This window comes from Urocampus carinirostris, chromosome 7, assembly GCF_059441175.1.
Source record: "Urocampus carinirostris isolate Australia breed hairy pipefish chromosome 7, RoL_Ucar_1.0, whole genome shotgun sequence".
Taxonomy (NCBI): domain Eukaryota; kingdom Metazoa; phylum Chordata; class Actinopteri; order Syngnathiformes; family Syngnathidae; genus Urocampus; species Urocampus carinirostris.
In genome coordinates this window covers 6,171,491-6,189,027 of record NC_142355.1, presented here as the reverse complement: position 1 = coordinate 6,189,027, position 17,537 = coordinate 6,171,491, and the positions used below count along the sequence as shown (strand labels likewise).

Genomic DNA, 17,537 nt, shown 5'->3' with positions numbered 1-17,537 from the left:
CTCGATGTCAAGTTTTGGACATGTTTGATCATGACTTAGTTGCCACACTTGGGATTGCCGTTGCTCACTGTTGTTTCAAGCGTTGCTCACTGACTTTGTGTGAACGCTCAGACCCGTGGAAAATTACGGGGAACATTGGTAAGAACCCACATGCATACTTTTTCTCTTTTTCCCCTGATGAATCAGCTGTCACCAAGGCACAAGTCCAATCTACTGATAATGAGAAGAGCATCAACACCCTCTCCCGCTCGTCCCGCTTCCTCTTCCTCTCGGAGAAGCTCTTCTACACACACAAGCCCTCTCGTCTTCCGACCGCACACACAAACTCATTCATCTGTCCCTTACTGATTCGTCTTCTCTTTCCTCCTCCTCTTTCTTCTCCTCCTCCTCCTCCTCTCCGGTGCGAGCTGAGCAGTCACTCGTGTGGCCGAGGAGGCAAAAGGAAGACGGATAAAGAGAGAGGCAGAAAAAAAGGGGGGACGGAAGCGGGTTGGGGTATGTGGATGATTGAAAAGGAGAGAGGAAGGGATTACGAAGCTTAAGAAGGAGGAGAGGAGGCACCAAACCTGGCAGAAGCTTCTTCTCGTCCTCCTTTTCACCCATCCTCTCATCGGTCCAAGGGAGGGATGATAACGCAGCTGCTCGTTTTTAGGCCAGAGTATTTTTAAGCTCCACCATGTTGTGGAGTAGACCAACGCTGACCTCTCACCTCTACTGACCCCCTCCTCGCCGACCACTGAAGGCCTCAAAGTGAGAGAAGAATCGGGGGCAAGGACGGATGACACCAAGCAGTGAGAAGCTCTTCAACTTGACCCTTACTTCCAATTGGAGTGGTGGCATGTTTGGAATTAAAGCGCCATACTTCTACCTACCAGGTTGGTTTATCTCTTGTTGTTTGGTCACTGGCTGTATCTTCTTCATTTCTGCTGATGTTTCTGCACAAAAGAGAAACTGACTTGGAGCTCTGTGCTTATCGAGAAGATAATTGGAAATTATTTAAATGCAACACAAACTTTTTCTTCTTTTCCCTGTTTTTTTGTACTTATTAAAAATTTCCTTTTAAAAAAATGTTTCGTTGTGTTTATTTTTTCCCAGCTTTTTTCTTGCTTTTTTTGTTCTATATTTTTTTCCTTTTATTTGTTAATTTTTCTTTTCTTCTGGCTTTTTTTCTGAATTTTTCCTGCTCTTTTTTTCCTCTTTTTCTCTCCTTTAGTTTCTTTTTTTTCCCCAGCTCTTCACGACTTTTTCATTTTGGTATTTTTTAATTATTTGTTCTATTGCCCCCCCACCCCCTTCCTTTAAGTCATTTTGTGCATACTTTTATATAATATTTGGTCGTGTAGGGATTATCGAAGCAAAAACAACCTGAAGAGCCGTTTGAGACCCGAAAGAGCCGGTTCTTTTTAATGAGCCGAGCCGAAGAAGCCGGTTCTCGAAAAACTCTGCCGACTTTACTCAACTTCGTTCTACTTCGACCTTGACCTCCAAATACCGCATTTAGAACACAATGTCAGGGGAACCCTTGTATTTTTACCTTCATGCACTGTAACTTTGACTTAATTTGCTTCTATCTATCTATCTATCTATCTATCTATCTATCTATCTATCTATCTATCTAACTATCTATATCTATCTATCTATCTATCTATCTATCTATCTATCTATCTATCTATCTATCTATCTATCTATCTATCTATCTATCTATCTATCTATCTATCTATCTATCTATCTATCTTCTAAGCTAAATTTACGACCTTTAACTAATATACTTAAATTAGGTGTTCAGATTATATGTGCATATTTAGTTGTGTGTCACCAGTTGTTTATGAAAGGCAGCGTTTGGAGAGGGGGGCCATGGCTTATATAGGAACAACAAGCATACTCAATCAATGGGGTAAACCTAAGCACAGTTTAGTTAAAGATGGCTGAATTTTCTGTCTTTTTATTTGTAAAATCATTTTTGCAATACACGCAAGGAAAAAAAAAGAAAATATCTTGGTCATTAGCCCGAAATTGAGAAGGAAATATTGGAGTGGTTTGTAGACAAAAAACAAAATGGATATGGAGTGTCTCGGCTAAGTGTTCTTCTGCAAACTCTCAAGATTGTACAAGCCAAAAAATATAGCCTTCCACAGGTTGGTGTTCATGTTTCTTCCATTTTTGGCTTTCAATTATTGGTTATCGGTGTGTGAGTGTGTGTGTGTGAATGGGTCAAGTGTGAAGTACATTGTGAAGTGCTTTGGTGGTCTTCAGTGACTGATTATAAGGGCTATACAAATGCAGTCCATTTACTATGTATTTCTTATCTTATGAGGCTATTTTTAAGCATTTAATAGGTTTGGCTTCTATGTGAGTATATACCGTAATTTGTAACTAGTTACTTTTGTAATAACGCGCAACTCTTTGGTGTCAATAATCTGGCGTGCAACTGAGTCACATTTTAGATGAAGTAATTAGTGACTGTAACTAATTTGGGTTTTTCAGATACACGTCCAACATTTTTTTAGGGGTTAACTGGGTCTATCTAACGATACTTCCTATAATTAATCAGTTAATAACACAGTAACAACATATTAATAACATGATAAGTAGTGTTATGGAATTAAATATTAAAATGTATCATTTACCAAATTCTTTCCCTTTTTCGACCTCTCTCTCTCTCTCTCTCTCTCTCTCTCTCACTCTCTCTCACACCTCACTTTGTCTCTTTTTCTCCTGTTGAGTCTTTTTCTTTCTGTCGTTTCACTTCTCTTATTCTTTTTATCTTTCTCCTTTTTCACTTTCTTTTTCTCTCTATATTCACTTCCCTCTTCTTCTCCATTCATATCTCTATTCTGCTCTCTTTTTCTCTCACTGTTACTCCGTCTCCTGTTCTCCCTGTTTATCTCTCTCTCTTTCCCTCCCTCTCTTTCTCTGTCTTTTTCTCCCTCTCTCTTTCTCTTAAACTTACTAGTCTGGCCCCCGTGAGATTTTTTCATAGCATTTGTGGCCCCCAGCTAAAACGAGTCTGAAACCCCTGACTTAAGGCATGTGCCATTTACTAGTAGCTTTTGGTAGACTTTTAGTAGCCCAGTTTGCATACTAGTATACTTCAAATCACACATGTTAAAGTCAGGACCGGTCCAAGCCTTCATGGGGCCCCAAGTCATATTAGATTTGGGCCACCCTATTACTTGATAATTTGCATGTTTTACTCTAGGGGTGGGCTACTATTTGGAGTCAGGGGCCGCATCTGACATTTTCTACTTATTAAATTGATTAGTTTTCATCAAATTCGTTTTGAAATGACCACAGTTAGAAGAAAATAGTAAATTAGGGCCCTGTTTTAAGCACTTTATTTGTTATTTAGCTTGAATGTATCACTCGTTTTTTTAACATTTTTTTTCTTCTGAATTTCTAAAGTTGGATTTTTTTGTTGTTTTGTTCTTACTGTAGTTTTATTTTGTACTACTTTTGTAGTATTTCTGAAGTAAATGTATGTAGTATTTCCATAGTAGTATTTTTTTTTGTGTTTCTGAATTACTTTTGTTGTATTTCGGAAGTAAATCTTTTCTTGTAAAGCTGTAGTATTTTTGTAGTATTTTTGTATTATTACAGTAGTTTTTTGAGTATTTTTGAAGTATTATTGCAGAATTATTTTTTTAAATCATTTTATTTTGTACTATCTCTGTTGTATTTTGTAGTATTTTCATATGTAGAATATATAATGTTTGTTGTATGTCTGTAGTATTGTTGTAGTACAGTTTTACTGTAGTTTTATTTTTGTAGTATATTTGTGATATTTTCACAGGAGATTTTTTTTAGTATTGCTATAGGTGTAAATTGTAGTATTTCGGTTGTAGACCTCTTATATTAGTATTTTTAGTAACATTTTCCTAGTTGTTTTTTCTTTTTGTATTATGTATTAGTATTTTTCTAGTATTTAAGTAGAAGTATAATTGATCTATTTCCAAAGCAGTATTTTAGCAGTATTTTTGTAGAATTTTTGTAGTATTTACATAGTACTGTTTCTGGAGTAAACAATTCTGTATTAGTATTTTGTAATATAGTATTATTGTAGTAGTATTTTTGTAGTATTTTTGTAGTATTTACATAGTACTGTTTCTGGAGTAAACAATTCTGTATTAGTATTTTGTAATATAGTATTACTGTAGTAGTATTTTTGTAGTATTTTTGTAGTATTTACATAGTACTGTTTCTGGAGTAAACAATTCTGTATTAGTATTTTGTAATATAGTATTACTGTAGTAGAATTTTTGTAGTATTTTGATACAATCTTTTCTTTATTTTTAGAATGAAAGTAAAATAATATATGAGGTTTCTGTTTTTAAGCACCATATTTGATATTTAGTTTTGTAATTATTGTATAGTATTTTTGTTGTATTTCTGTCGAAGTATTTTGAGTGGACACACTGTGGGGGACAGTGTTGGCACACAATAAGTTAACCACACTTGGGGGCCCCCTAGTGGTTGCGGGGCCCTAAGCAGCCGCTTAGCTCGCTTGTGGGCCAAAGTCAAGGCCTGCGGGCTACATCCGGCTCGCTAGAAGGTTTTCTTCGGCCCCTGAGATGTTCTTGATATGTTAATTTATAATACTCCCAGAATTGTGTATATCCTTTATTGTATGTTTCTTCTTGTTGTTTTTGGTTAATAGACTCTATATTATTATATTTCAGTCCAATTATTTCAGTTGAGTGAATGATAAAAACTGCTATTTTTATTATTTTCTTCGAAGTGGTTTTAAATGTTCGTATTATCAGGATTTTTAGATGTATATGTAACTGCTGTCTACCCGTCCCACCAAAGATCCACATTCAGGCTGGACTGGATGATGAGGTTTTTATTACAGTTGCTATAAATGAATGAGTCACACACAACACGTGGTTAGCTCCTCTGCTGGCTTTCAACACGATAGCAGCGCGCTGTAGACATTTTCTTTACAGTTGAGATACAATACAAGTTCAGAAAATCAACCATGACAATGATTTTTACATCCATTTTAACAAGATACTTTTAACAAGAGATCGTATGGTGGTTTTTTAACGTTTACAATGAATTGAACATATTTTTCTTTGAACTGAATTTTAACCAACATCATCCTTTTTATATATATGAGAAAATAGAAATAATATCAATAACGAGTATAAAGAACGGGTACCATTTATCTGCAAATGAATGAGTTACAACACAAAAAGTGGTAAGCTTCTCTGCTGGCTTTGATCTCTATAAGGGGAATTAGCGTTTTAGCACAACATGCAACATAAATGGCGACAGAAACAAAACGAAAATAAATCCAAACAGCTTCACAACATCAATCACATTCCTGTGCATGTTGAGAGATTTGTCAGCTGTGGTTTTATTGTTTAAAATTAACTTTTTGCGGAGCACCAAAAGATCGTGCCTTACCGTTGGCAGCGCGCTGTAGACTGCCAACGGCATCCGCCTTCCGATCAAAAGCCAAACCAAACCTTACCCCATACCAGCAGGTGGCACTGTTGGACTCATCGTTGCAGGACACTTACACAAAAACTATACAACATATTTCAGCAGGAATTTCAACAAAACAAAAGTTATTATTACACCCGTTACATATAAACGGAATTTGTGTTTATGCGTGTTGAAAATGAATGATTACCGACGAAACCATAAGAAAATATCACTTTAGGTGTTTGATTGTATAGCAATATATTTGTTAGAAGTTGAAATTGAGGCTTTTGAAAATTGAACTGAAAATTTATGACAGGTTGATCGTGTGTGAGAGTAAATTATTGGAGTGGGGGCAGATTAATCAATGTATGGTGCCTGGTGAATCTTTCATAATGCTTGTGAATTATACATTTCATGTCATAAATGATTGAAGCACTGCCATTATGTCAAGCATTGCCATTGTTTTACTTTGTGAGTGATTTGAGTGTGCTTTGAAATCTCGACACAAAAGCAAAGACACAGCTTGCTTTTGTCATGTTTTCAAACCATCCTTCGCTTACTCAAGTATAGTTTTAGCTTGTAGCCCAGGGGTGTCAAACTCATTTTAACACACGATAGAACAAACATTCTATCAGGGGCCGGACTAGTAAATTAAAGAGAAAGAAAAAGAGGGATAAAGAAATAAGAGGGAGGGCAACGAAAGAAATAAAAAGAGAAGTCGCGGGAGAGTGGAAAGAAAGGGAGAGGAAGAAAGAAATCCAAAGAGAAATAGAAAGACAGAATTAGAGAAAAGAGAAAAGTGTCACGGGACCGGACCAGATCGGAGGCAGGAAGGATGAAGGGAGAACTCATTCGCGTTAACAATCAGATACTTTTATGAAGGAAATAAAAGTCGTCCAACACTCAGGGACAAAACAAAACAAAAACAGGCTTACAGGCAAACAGGAACTAAGACTAGGGATACTCACAAAACAGGCTTTTACTCAAAACGTGCAAACACAGGTTTCCTCCGAATCAAACAAAACAGGACAGAGCAAAACAGAACAGAAAATGCAGAACAGAAAACGCAATGAAGCAGCCACCCGCAATACCCCAAACCCCCCTTAAGAAGCAAACACGCAAATTAGGCGATCTGCTTCAGCCTGTGCCCAGGGGGCGGGGCCAGCCGGTCGCCACGGCGACCATGCTGGCCATGACAAAGAGAAAGTGCGAAGGGTAGGGAGAGGGAAAGAGAAAAGAGAGAAAAAGAAAAAATGAAGTCAGAGCAAAAGAAGTTAAAAAGACACAGAGAGAAAGAGACAAAGAGCAACAAAGGAAAAGAAAAAGAGAGACACAGAGAGTGAAGAGAGAGAGAAAGAGAGTGGGTGAAAAGGGGTGGGAGAGAGAGAGAGTGAGAGAGAGAGAAAGAGAGAGAGAGATAGATGAAAGAAATTGAAGTACAGTGTCTTTGTGAGAGGCACCTGGCTTTGGCAACATCAAGTGGACATATTTCAACCTACAGCTCGTTTTTCTCTTGCGCTTCTCTGAGTGTTGTCTCGCGGGCCGGATTCAATCCCTTAACGGGCCTGATCTGGCCCGCGGGCCTCCTGTTTAACACCTGTGCCTTAAACAGTGCATTCGTGATGGGTTTCCCCAATGTTCTTTGGTTAGTTACTGGTAGTCAGCAAATACGGCTACAGTGGGTGCTTTGGGAGTGCTTATCCTCATTAGGGTCGCGGGGGGCTGGTGCCCATCCTAGCCATCTCCGGGCAGTGGGCAGGGGACACCCTGAACTGGTTGCCAGCCAATCGCAGGGCACACGGGGACAGACAACTCACTCGCTCATTCACACCTAGGGACAATTTTGGACCGGCCAATTCACCTGACATGCATGTTTTTTTGGAATGTTGGAGGAAACCGGAGTGCCCGGAGGAAACCCACGCAAGCACGGGGAGAACATACAAACTCCTCACAGGAAGTCTGGAGCTGGATTTGAACCCACACAGGAGGTTCCCATGACATGAACTGTGCCGCACATGCGCTAACCACTGCTCCGCCGTGCTGCCCATTGGCAAAACTTTGTTCACATAAAAATTTCGGCGACCCCAAACATAAAAAAAAATTACATTTTTAGAAATCGGTAGATGTTGCTCTCAGATCGGTAGGCGGGAAAATCGGGAGACTTAACAAGTGTGAGACATGGATTCTCACAGCAAAATTTGGAACGGAATATCCAGGTCATGGAGATGCAAAAACTTCTAGGCACTAGCTACATAGCCCATGTGACAAACAAAACCGTGCGCAACACCATTAAAGGACACATTGGACCCTATGAAGAACTGTTGTCAATGTCAAGAACCAGAACTTGATCAGGACCCAAACGCGTGACGTTCTCACACAAGCCTTTTATTTTGCGGGAAATGCGGAGTCATGCACGTTATACAGTGGTCTGACGTGGAACACAGGAATCCAGAGACCGACGAGATCGATTCCAATTGCCCGAGTTGATATCGGACAGGGGCAGCACGGCGGCGCAGTGGTTAGCGCTTCAGTAGCCTAGATGGTAGTGTGCCCGCTTTGAGACTGGGAGGTCGCTGGTTCGCGCCTCGACCGAGACATACCTAATTGGTATAATGGCGGCGCCCTCTGGCTGCGGCTGCATCGACTCGCTACAACGGGTCAGGTGTATCGACATTTCGTTCTGTGTACATTGTTACAAAGAATGACAATACAAAGGAACTTATTATTATTATTATTGTGCGGCACAGTTCATGTCATGGGAACCTGTCGTGGGTTCAAATCCAGCTCCAGACTTCCTGTGCGGAGTTTGTATGTTCTCCCCGTGCTTGCGTGGGTTTCCTCCGGGCACTCCGGTTTCCTCCCACGTTCCAAAAACATGCATTTCAGGTGAATTGGCCGGTCCAAATTGTCCCTAGGTGTGAATGAGCGAATGAGTTGTCTGTCCCTGTGTGCCCTGCGATTGGCTGGCAACCAGTTCAGGGTGTCCCCTGCCCACTGCCCGGAGATGGCTAGGATGGGCTCCAGCCCCCCCGCGACCCTAATGAGGATAAGCGGTACGGCTGATGAGATGAGATGAGATGAGATATCGGACAGATGGGGTCGATACCGGACAGGACGGAACAGACAGACAGGATAGATAATGAAACAGGATATCGAAAATGAACAGAACAAACAAGATGGGAACGAAAACTGGAGAGAATAATAAACAGGACCAAAAACAAAGGACCTAAGATGAAGTTCTTTTTGAAGGGCATCCTTTCGGAAGGAGTTTGCATGTTCTCCCCGTGCATTTCAGGTGAATTGGCCGGTCCAAATTGTCCCTAGGTGTGAATGAGCGAGTGAGTTGTCTGTCCCTGTGTGCCCTGCGATTGGCTGGCAACCAGTTCAGGGTGTCCCCTGCCCACTGCCCGATGATTGCTGGGATGGGCTCCAGCACCCCCGCGACCCTACTGAGGATAAGCGGTGTAGCTAATGAGGTAATGAGATATCGAAAATGAACAGAACAAACAAGATGGGAACGAAAACTGGAGAGAATGATAAACAGGACCAAAAACAAAGGACCTAAGATGAAGTTCTTTTTGAAGGGCATCCTTTCGGAAGGAGTTTGCATGTTCTCCCCGTGCATTTCAGGTGAATTGGCCGGTCCAAATTGTCCCTAGGTGTGAATGAGCGAGTGAGTTGTCTGTCCCTGTGTGCCCTGCGATTGGCTGGCAACCAGTTCAGGGTGTCCCCTGCCCACTGCCCGATGATGGCTGGGATGGGATCCAGCACCCCCGCGACCCTACTGAGGATAAGCGGTGCAGATAATGGATGGATGGATGGATGGAAATGCATCTTCCTGTGTACGGGTGTGTTTGTGTGTGGGCCTCCGTGTCTGTGTGTGTTATTTTATCATTCATTCTTGTAGTCTGGCGTCTTGGCGGCAGGTCATCTTTATTAGCTACTGTGGCGTTTCCAGCCTCCAGCACGCCCTCTTTAACTTGACCTCAGCATTGATTTCTATGATATCTGTTAGTGCCGCAAGGACACTGTAGCGTGTGATTTATGGCACGTGTCAAACGAAACCGCACGTGCACAAAAACACACGTACATGGTGTGCACCCTGCTCAGCCTGAGGCTCTCAAGGAACAAATATTCTTCTTATCCTACCGCCTCAGCCGGACTGGAGCAAATCGTTTGAAAAGAATATTTGGAAACAAAACATGTCCTGCAATTTGGATTTCTAAAGGTTTTTTTTAACGAGGAAACGGTGGAACGCTCGTAATTCCGAGAATGGGCAAGACACTGAATCCCTAATGCCTCCAATAAGCAGGTCGGCGCCTTGCATGGCCGCATGGCCGCTATTGGTGCGTGAGTGTGTGTGTGAATGGGTAAGTGTGAAGCGCATTGTAAAGCGCTTTGGGAGGTCTTCACTGACTTGAAAAGCTCAGACAATTAAAACCTCTTAGCTTGGACTGTGCGGCAAATTGCAACAAAAACGCTCACATTCTGTGGATTGGTTTTTTTCAGTGGAATTTTGTTCTTAGAGATTTAGCGCTATGCTAATGTTAGCATCCGGTGGAACGGAAACAGATGTTTCTGTTTAACGAAACTTTAAATGCATCAGTAACATTTCATTGTAATTATGCATTTCCACCTCTTAATTAAAGTATTTCCTGGCCTACAAGGTGCACCTGCACATTTCTAGCAATTTTTATTTAGGTGTGCCTCATAGTCAGGAAAATATGATTCAAGCGTTTTTTAGGCACCAGAAACTATGTTGGTGTGTGGCATGGGTGTTTGAATAGCACGGGTACTACCTTCAACCACGCTGCTAAAAGGCTCTCGTGTTGCTTTAATAGAATGTGCATGCGTGTATGGAAATGTGCCAATGAAATCAGGGTCATGGTGCGCATAACCTCAAGGGCACAGTTATTAATGACATGAATAAAACTCCACTACCACATCTTCATAATGCAGGAGAGATTAAAAAGAATGCACAATTTTATGCACACATAAAACATAATCCATCAAAACAAACGTTTTCTCTATCAGAAATGTGCAAAAATAAAAACCGGCAAATAATTAACACTTATGATGTTTTTGACTCTGCCCTGCGATTGGCTGGCAACCAGTTCAGGGTGTCCCCTGCCCACTGACCGGAGATGGGCTCCAGCCCCCCCGCGCCCCTAATGAGGATAAGCGGTACAGCTAATGAGATGAGATGAGATGTTTTTGACTCATTGAATGCCAGACGTTTCTCTCAAATGGAAAGCAAATTTTTGCCATTTTGACTCATTTTTGAAGGTTTACAGAAAATGCTCTCTAGCTAAATAGGCATAGGACATATCATTGTCATGATTACCAACAGCCTGGACAGCTGATTGGCTGACACTCTCTTTTTAAACCCCTGGCTTCCAAGAGGAAGCTGTCAGATAGTTATGCGAACTGTTGCCACCAGCTCAGTAAGCTTTTTCGTCCAACTCTGTTCCTGCCCTGCTTTTCTCTGCCTGGTCTTCGTTGCCAACCTGTTTCCGGACCTGACTTCGCCCCGTTTCTGCCTGCCTGTTACCGACCTCGTTTCCGAACTTGACACAACCTTTGCTCTCCAGTCCCGGCCAACGACTTGTAATTCCCGCCTGTCTCCGATCCTACTCGCCAGACACGGAAGTGCCACATGCGCATCTCCCGCTCCTCTTGTTCGTCAACCATCGGATCTTGGAAGCAAGCCCTGCTCTCCCTCTTTATTAATAGAATAGAATAGAATAGAATAGAATAGAATAGAATAGAATATACCTTTATTGTCATTGTTACAAAATGGGTTAACATATTGTGACAACGAAATTGGGCATGACACTCCAGTTTCACACATTCACAGTGAGGTAAAAAACCCAAGAAGATAAAGGAACAGAGAAGATAAGGTTATAAAACAAGGAGGATAAGGTTAGAGTTATAATTTACTCAAAATTTACCCAAGAAATGTCGGCATATAGGATGTTTCATACAGTTGGTATCGTAAGGGTTTGTGCAATATGCATTTGGTGCAAAAATAGACATCATAGTGCAAAAAATGGTCAACATATGCATTTGGTGCAAAAATAGTCATCATAGTGCAAAAAAAGATAGTCAACATTGTGCAAGGTGAGCAGTAAACATAGTGCAGTCAACATTGTGCAAGAAACATAGACATGAGTACCATTTACGTTCATATGAGGTAGTGTGTTTGCAAGAGTTTTTCAGTTTTTTGTGCGGTGTGTGTTTAGGGTGGTAATGGCTCTGGGGAAGAAACTGTCTCTGAGTCTGTAATAAGAACTGAGAAAACAAGCGCTATTGGGTCCTGTGTCCGCTTCTGGTCTGTGACAATCAAAAGAGAGCTACCACTTTCACCGTTCATTTTCATACTGAAATCATTCCCAGGGGCTTGATACTTATGAGCTGCGCTAAACCATTAATATATCTATTTTTTTGTGTGTTTTGGCACTCTTGGACAATGCTTCTGAAAAAGGGGTTTATATTTTATGGCACATTGTTAACTACAAAAGCGCTGCCTAAACATAATTGGTCAAAACAAAGTGGTAGTACTAATGAGCTCTTAATTAGCAGTGAGATTCACTTACAGGCAAACGCCAACGACACACTTTCTACGATGTTTGCATCCAATTATAATGAGTGCATACAGTGACTTAGTTGTAAAATCTCACGTGTAAAGCACACATGGACACAAACACATGTGGGATGCGTGTTCACTGAGCTGCAGATTAGGATAAATGCCAGCAGATTTTAAACCCGAGGTGATAAAACCCTGTTATTTACACACACACACAAGCGTACATATTGCCTGGGCTCACACAAACACACTTGCACAAGCGGGTCGTATAAACAGTTTTGGAAAAAGCTGCACTTAGTGTGTGATCACAAGCAGATGACAGAATGATTAAGAGTTAAAGGGATGGCGTGTATTACAGTGGAACCTCGGTTTTCGAACAAATCGGAGTCTGACCAAAAATTTCAAGAAATTCTTGTTTGGCTGTTCGGTCAAAAAATCGGAGTTCGAACGCCGGTAATGCGTGAGTGCGTACGTTAGGGTGCAGTACTGAGCGGCGTACGGGTGTTTTAGCCCCTTATTATGCCTCCGAAGAAAGTCAGTGCAAGCAGCAAAGTTGCTACAGGTGAAAAAAGAAAAGTAGTGCGTACAACTATTGCATTTAAGAAAGAAATGGTTAAAGTTAAACATTATAAAAACTCTTTGGTGGCTGTATTACCCAAGTAAAAACAGATATTAAGTTATAAAACTACTTCGTGGTAGCTGCAGCCCTGCTAACGGCATGCTTCCCCGGCTGTGTCCCTGGCAGACTGCAACTACCACTCCGTAGGTGTGGTTTATTATTCGTCAGTAGAAAACAGGAAAAGGAACACACACATGAGCACGACTTCACAATAAAAGAATATAAGATTGATAAACGTATAAAAGATGTAATTAGACTGATGGTTGAAACGTTACTTTATGTGTGTGTGTGTGTGTGTGAGAAAGATTGTTTTCATATTTAGGAATATAAAAAGTTATTTTCATTGCATTGAATTCTGAGAAATGCACATATCCAAAACGGCCAACTTTACAGAAATAATAGCCAAATATGAAGGAGGTGTGCGAGCGCCTTCTGCTGACCACCACAAAGGTGAGAAATCTTATTCATAAGATTGCGATAACGCGAACGTACGATTAGCCTGGGTTAGCTTTATGTTTACGTTAAACATTCAAGGTAAACATTCAAGGTGTTGGAACGGAGCCCAACATTGAGGGTGTTGGAACGGAGCCCCCTTTCCAATGAACCGCTCACCACTTGTTGTGGAGACCCGGGTGCTAAATGACTTGTAAACGATCTGAATTTTTTTATTTTTACACGTTCATGTTAGCGTAATCTTTCGTACGGAAGATTACGATAACGCGGACGTACGATTAGCCTGGGTTAGCTTTATGTTTACGTTAAACATTCAAGGTAAACATTCAGGGTGTTGGAACGGAGCCCAACATTGAGGGTGTTGGAACGGAGCCCCCTTTCGAATTAACCGCTCACCACTTGTTGTGGAGACCCGGGTGCTAAATGACTTGTAAACGATCTGATTTTTTAATTTTTACACGTTCGTGTTAGCGTAATCTTTCGTACGGAAGGTTACGATAACGCGAACGTACGATTAGCCTGGGTTAACTTAATGTTTACGTTAAACATTCAAGGTAAACATTCAGGGTGTTGGAACAGATTCAAACGATTTACATTATTTTTCATGGGAAAAATGATTTCCGTGATCGAACGAATCGGTTTTCGAACAGGGTTCTGGAACGGATTATGGTCGAGAACCGAGGTTCCACTGTATTTGACCATTGGATGTCACTGTGTTGTATCGTGCAACCCAACAGTGCTTCAAAGAACAAAAATGATGACAAATTTATGGAGGCCCAAATAGACCAAACTGCATCATTTTTCTTTTTTTTCTCTTTGCCCAGCCTTTCACAAGATTATTTGTGTTTTTGGGTACCCGTAGCAGCAAGATGGCGGGCATCTATCTCGCCTCCCTTTGGGTGAGGCTCATTTCATGTAAGTCGAATACATTTTTCAAGCAGAGTATTTCTAAAATGCATTTGTTTATTACAGTTTTTGTATTTTTGCCTTCCACATAACTCCAAAATGTTTTGTTTTGTTAAAAAAATGAAGTTTTTTTTAACACAAGAAAGCGCTAAATAATACACACTGTCCCTTTAAAGAGTTTTAAGTTTATGTTCATCCATCTATCTATCTATCTATCTATCTAAATTTTCATTTTATATATATATATATATATATATATATATATATATATATATATATATATATATATATATATATATATATATATATATATATATATATATATACCCCAACATTTCAACACGGCCCAAAATTTGGGTTCAAAAATCTTACCTCTCGGCTGAAAGTGGCGGACAAAACCTTTACCCGCTTGCAAAAAACTTACTGGCTTCAGAGTTGTCCAAATACCAAATACATGTATACAACAATGCACACGGAACGGCATAGGATTTCTAGCGCACCTCGAACAATGACTGACGGAATAAATGACACAAAAGATGCATTTTAACGCTTGTTACAGCTTAAAGGCCACAAAGCTTCCTGGGAGTCTCCAGCCTACCTGAAATATTACAGTATGTTACCCATGAACTGTTCATCTAACAGCCCTCAAATGTCTTTTTTTGTTGTTGTATTACAATACTCCTATTGAACATGATAACTACAGTATGTCACAAAATTGAGAACACCCCTCATATTTCTGCAGAGATTTCCTCATAGTGTTTATTAGAACAACACTGGAGAAACATGAGATTTTTTTTTAAAGGAATTTGAAAAAAAAAGTGGGAAAAAACACGGAAAAAAGAAGAAAAAGTTTGTGTTGCATTCAAATAATTTCCAATTATACCAAGTTAATCTTGTTGCCAACATTGTACTTCCACTAAAAAACGTAATTAAGTACAGTTCTGTATCTTACTAAATAAGCCCCCGAAAAAGTTAATATGCGACAAAATCCATCAGGAAATAAAAAGAAATGTATATCTTGTGAAAGAATTGAAAGAACAAACGACGTTTGTAGGCCGTACAACCTTTGCAATAGTACACGAGTCAATTCATTCAAAAGAGAAAAATAATTTTGCATTGCCGGAAACTCAGCAAAATGTAATTTGATGTCAAGGTTTGGACATGTTTGATAATTAATCAGCTTGCCGCATTTGGGATTATGGTTGCTCACAGTTGTTTCAAGCGTTGCTCACCGACTTTGTGTGAACGCTCAGACCCCTGGAAAATTAGAGGGAACATTGCAGACAAGTAACATCGAGGCTGACAAATTGAAGCATTTTCCCAATCCCGCAATCAAAGTCGGTAGGGGCCCGATTCTTTGCTGTTTGTGAAAAACGACCCTGTGGTGTAGGATGTGTTTTGGAGGGATTCAAAATAGGCGTGCGGGTTCCCCACTTCAAGCTGAGTAGTGGGAAACGCAACTCGTCGGCCCCCAATGGCGCTGCACCATCTGCATGTTCATGAAGCATGACAAAAACTAATTGATTGGATGCGTCAGGGTGTTTTTATGTACGTGTGTCTTTGTGTCCGTGTCTTTGTGTTTACAAAGAGTCTAACAGCAGTTTTAATGTTCAAACTGTTATATCGCATTCGAAGAAATCAACATGAAGTACTTACGATATACAAAAACCTTAGCGGTTTAAACAAGTTCAACTCAAGACTCAAATATCGGTAAAAGTAATCCAAATACCTTGTTGCGACTTACAATAATATTTCAGTTTTAATTGTTTAGATCAGAAGTATCCAACCTTTTCAAGCTGAGAGCTACTTTTTATTACCAATTAGCACAAAGGCATTTCTAAAATAGCAATTTGTCATGTTATTACTATGCTATTACTATGTTATTACCAGGTAAATGATTGAAAGTAGGGTGAATACACTTAGTCCACCACTAAAAACTACCTAATATTAATACTAAACTAATATGTTTACCTTAGTTTAGCTGTGGAGAAGTCCAATATTGTGAGCGATAGATAGTATTTTCCTCCGCCTTTATTACCTTCTTCAGTCGAGAGCGTTTTGTTGATATTATGGCTTTTGAAAAAATGGAACGGCAAAAATGATGTTGGCAAGCTATTTGGATTTATTTTCATTTTGTTTCTGTCGCATTTTATGTTAGTTTTGCCGGGGATCAAAGAGATCAAAGCCAGGAGAGAAAGCTTACCACGTGTTGTGAGGTATAATTTTTTCCATGTATTCCGTTACTCCTCAAGCCTGCACAAAATTTAGTAATTTTATTCCTATTTAGTTTCTTTTGTCTTTTATTAGCATATTTGGTCTTGGAGTAATCCAAAAGTAATTGACAGTAATCAAGTTAAAGTAATTCTACCCAACCCTGATTATCTTACAATCCCCTAACAACATTATTATAACGCTAGTCAAAATAGGAAGACAGGATCGATCCCAAGACAATCGGATCCAAGTACTCGCTTAGCATCGATAATATTGATATTTGATCCGCCCATTGTTATTGTCTGTCAACTCTCTGACCTAAACTACTCCTCCTACAAAAGGAAGAGAAAAAAGAAGGAAACATTCAGAAAAAAAGCCAGAAAAAAAGAAAAAGAAGAAACAAAGGAAGAAAAGTAAATAGAGGTCAAAAAGAAAAAAGTAACAGCTAGGAAAAAATAAACACAATGAGTTTTTTTTTTAAAAGGAATTAAAAAAAATAGAATAAAAACCGGGAAAAAGAAGAAAAAGTTTGTGTTGCATTCAAATGATTTTCAATTATACAAGTCAATCTTGTTGCCAACATTGTACTTCCACTAAAAAAATGTGATTAGATACAGTTGTGTATCGTGCAACCAACTAAATAAGCCCCCAAAAATGTTAAATCATGCGACGAAAGATACCAGGAAAAAAAAGAAATGGAAATCTTGTGAAAGAATTGTTGTAAGAACAAATGACGTTTGTAGGCCGTACAACCTTTGCAAAAATCTCATCTCATCTCATTAGCCGTACCGCTTATCCTCATTAGGGTCGCGGGGGGGGGGGGGGGGGGGGGGGGGGGGGGGGGGGGGGGGCTGGAGCCCATCCCAGCCATCTCCGGGCAGTGGGCAGGGGACACCCTGAACTGGTTGCCAGCCAATCGCAGGGCACACAGGGACAGACAACCCATTCGCTCATTCACACCTATGGACAATTTGGACCGGCCAATTCACCTGAAATGCATGGGGAGGAAACCCACGCAAGCACGGGGAGAACATACAAACTCCCCACAACAGGTTCCCATGACACGAACTGTGCCGCACAAGCGCTAACCACTGCGCCGCCGTGCTGCCCCTTTGCAATAATACATGAGTCAATTCATTCAAAAGTGAATTTTTTTTTTGCATTGCCGTGATGTAATGTAACGTGATGTCAAGTTTTGGACATGTTTGATAATGACTTTATTGCCACACTTGGGATTGCTGTTGCTCACTGTTGTTTCAAGCGTTGCTCACCGACTTTGTGTGAACGCTCAGACCCCTGGAAAATGACAGGGAACATTGCTCCACACGTACCTAA

The 17,537-nt window shown here is 40.3% G+C and overlaps 1 protein-coding gene across 2 annotated transcripts in view; it reads left to right on the top strand.

Annotated features, from left to right (window-relative positions):
- Positions 1–520: 520 nt before the first annotated feature.
- LOC148362181 (genetic suppressor element 1-like) overlaps positions 521–17,537 on the top strand; it is a 105,627-nt gene continuing 88,610 nt past the window's right edge. For both annotated transcript variants that reach the window (XM_088339591.1, XM_088339590.1), the window contains exon 1: positions 521–875. In XM_088339591.1, coding sequence (XP_088195717.1) covers positions 779–875 — 97 coding nt within the window. In that variant the 5' untranslated portion in view covers positions 521–778. The remainder of the gene's footprint in view (positions 876–17,537) is intronic.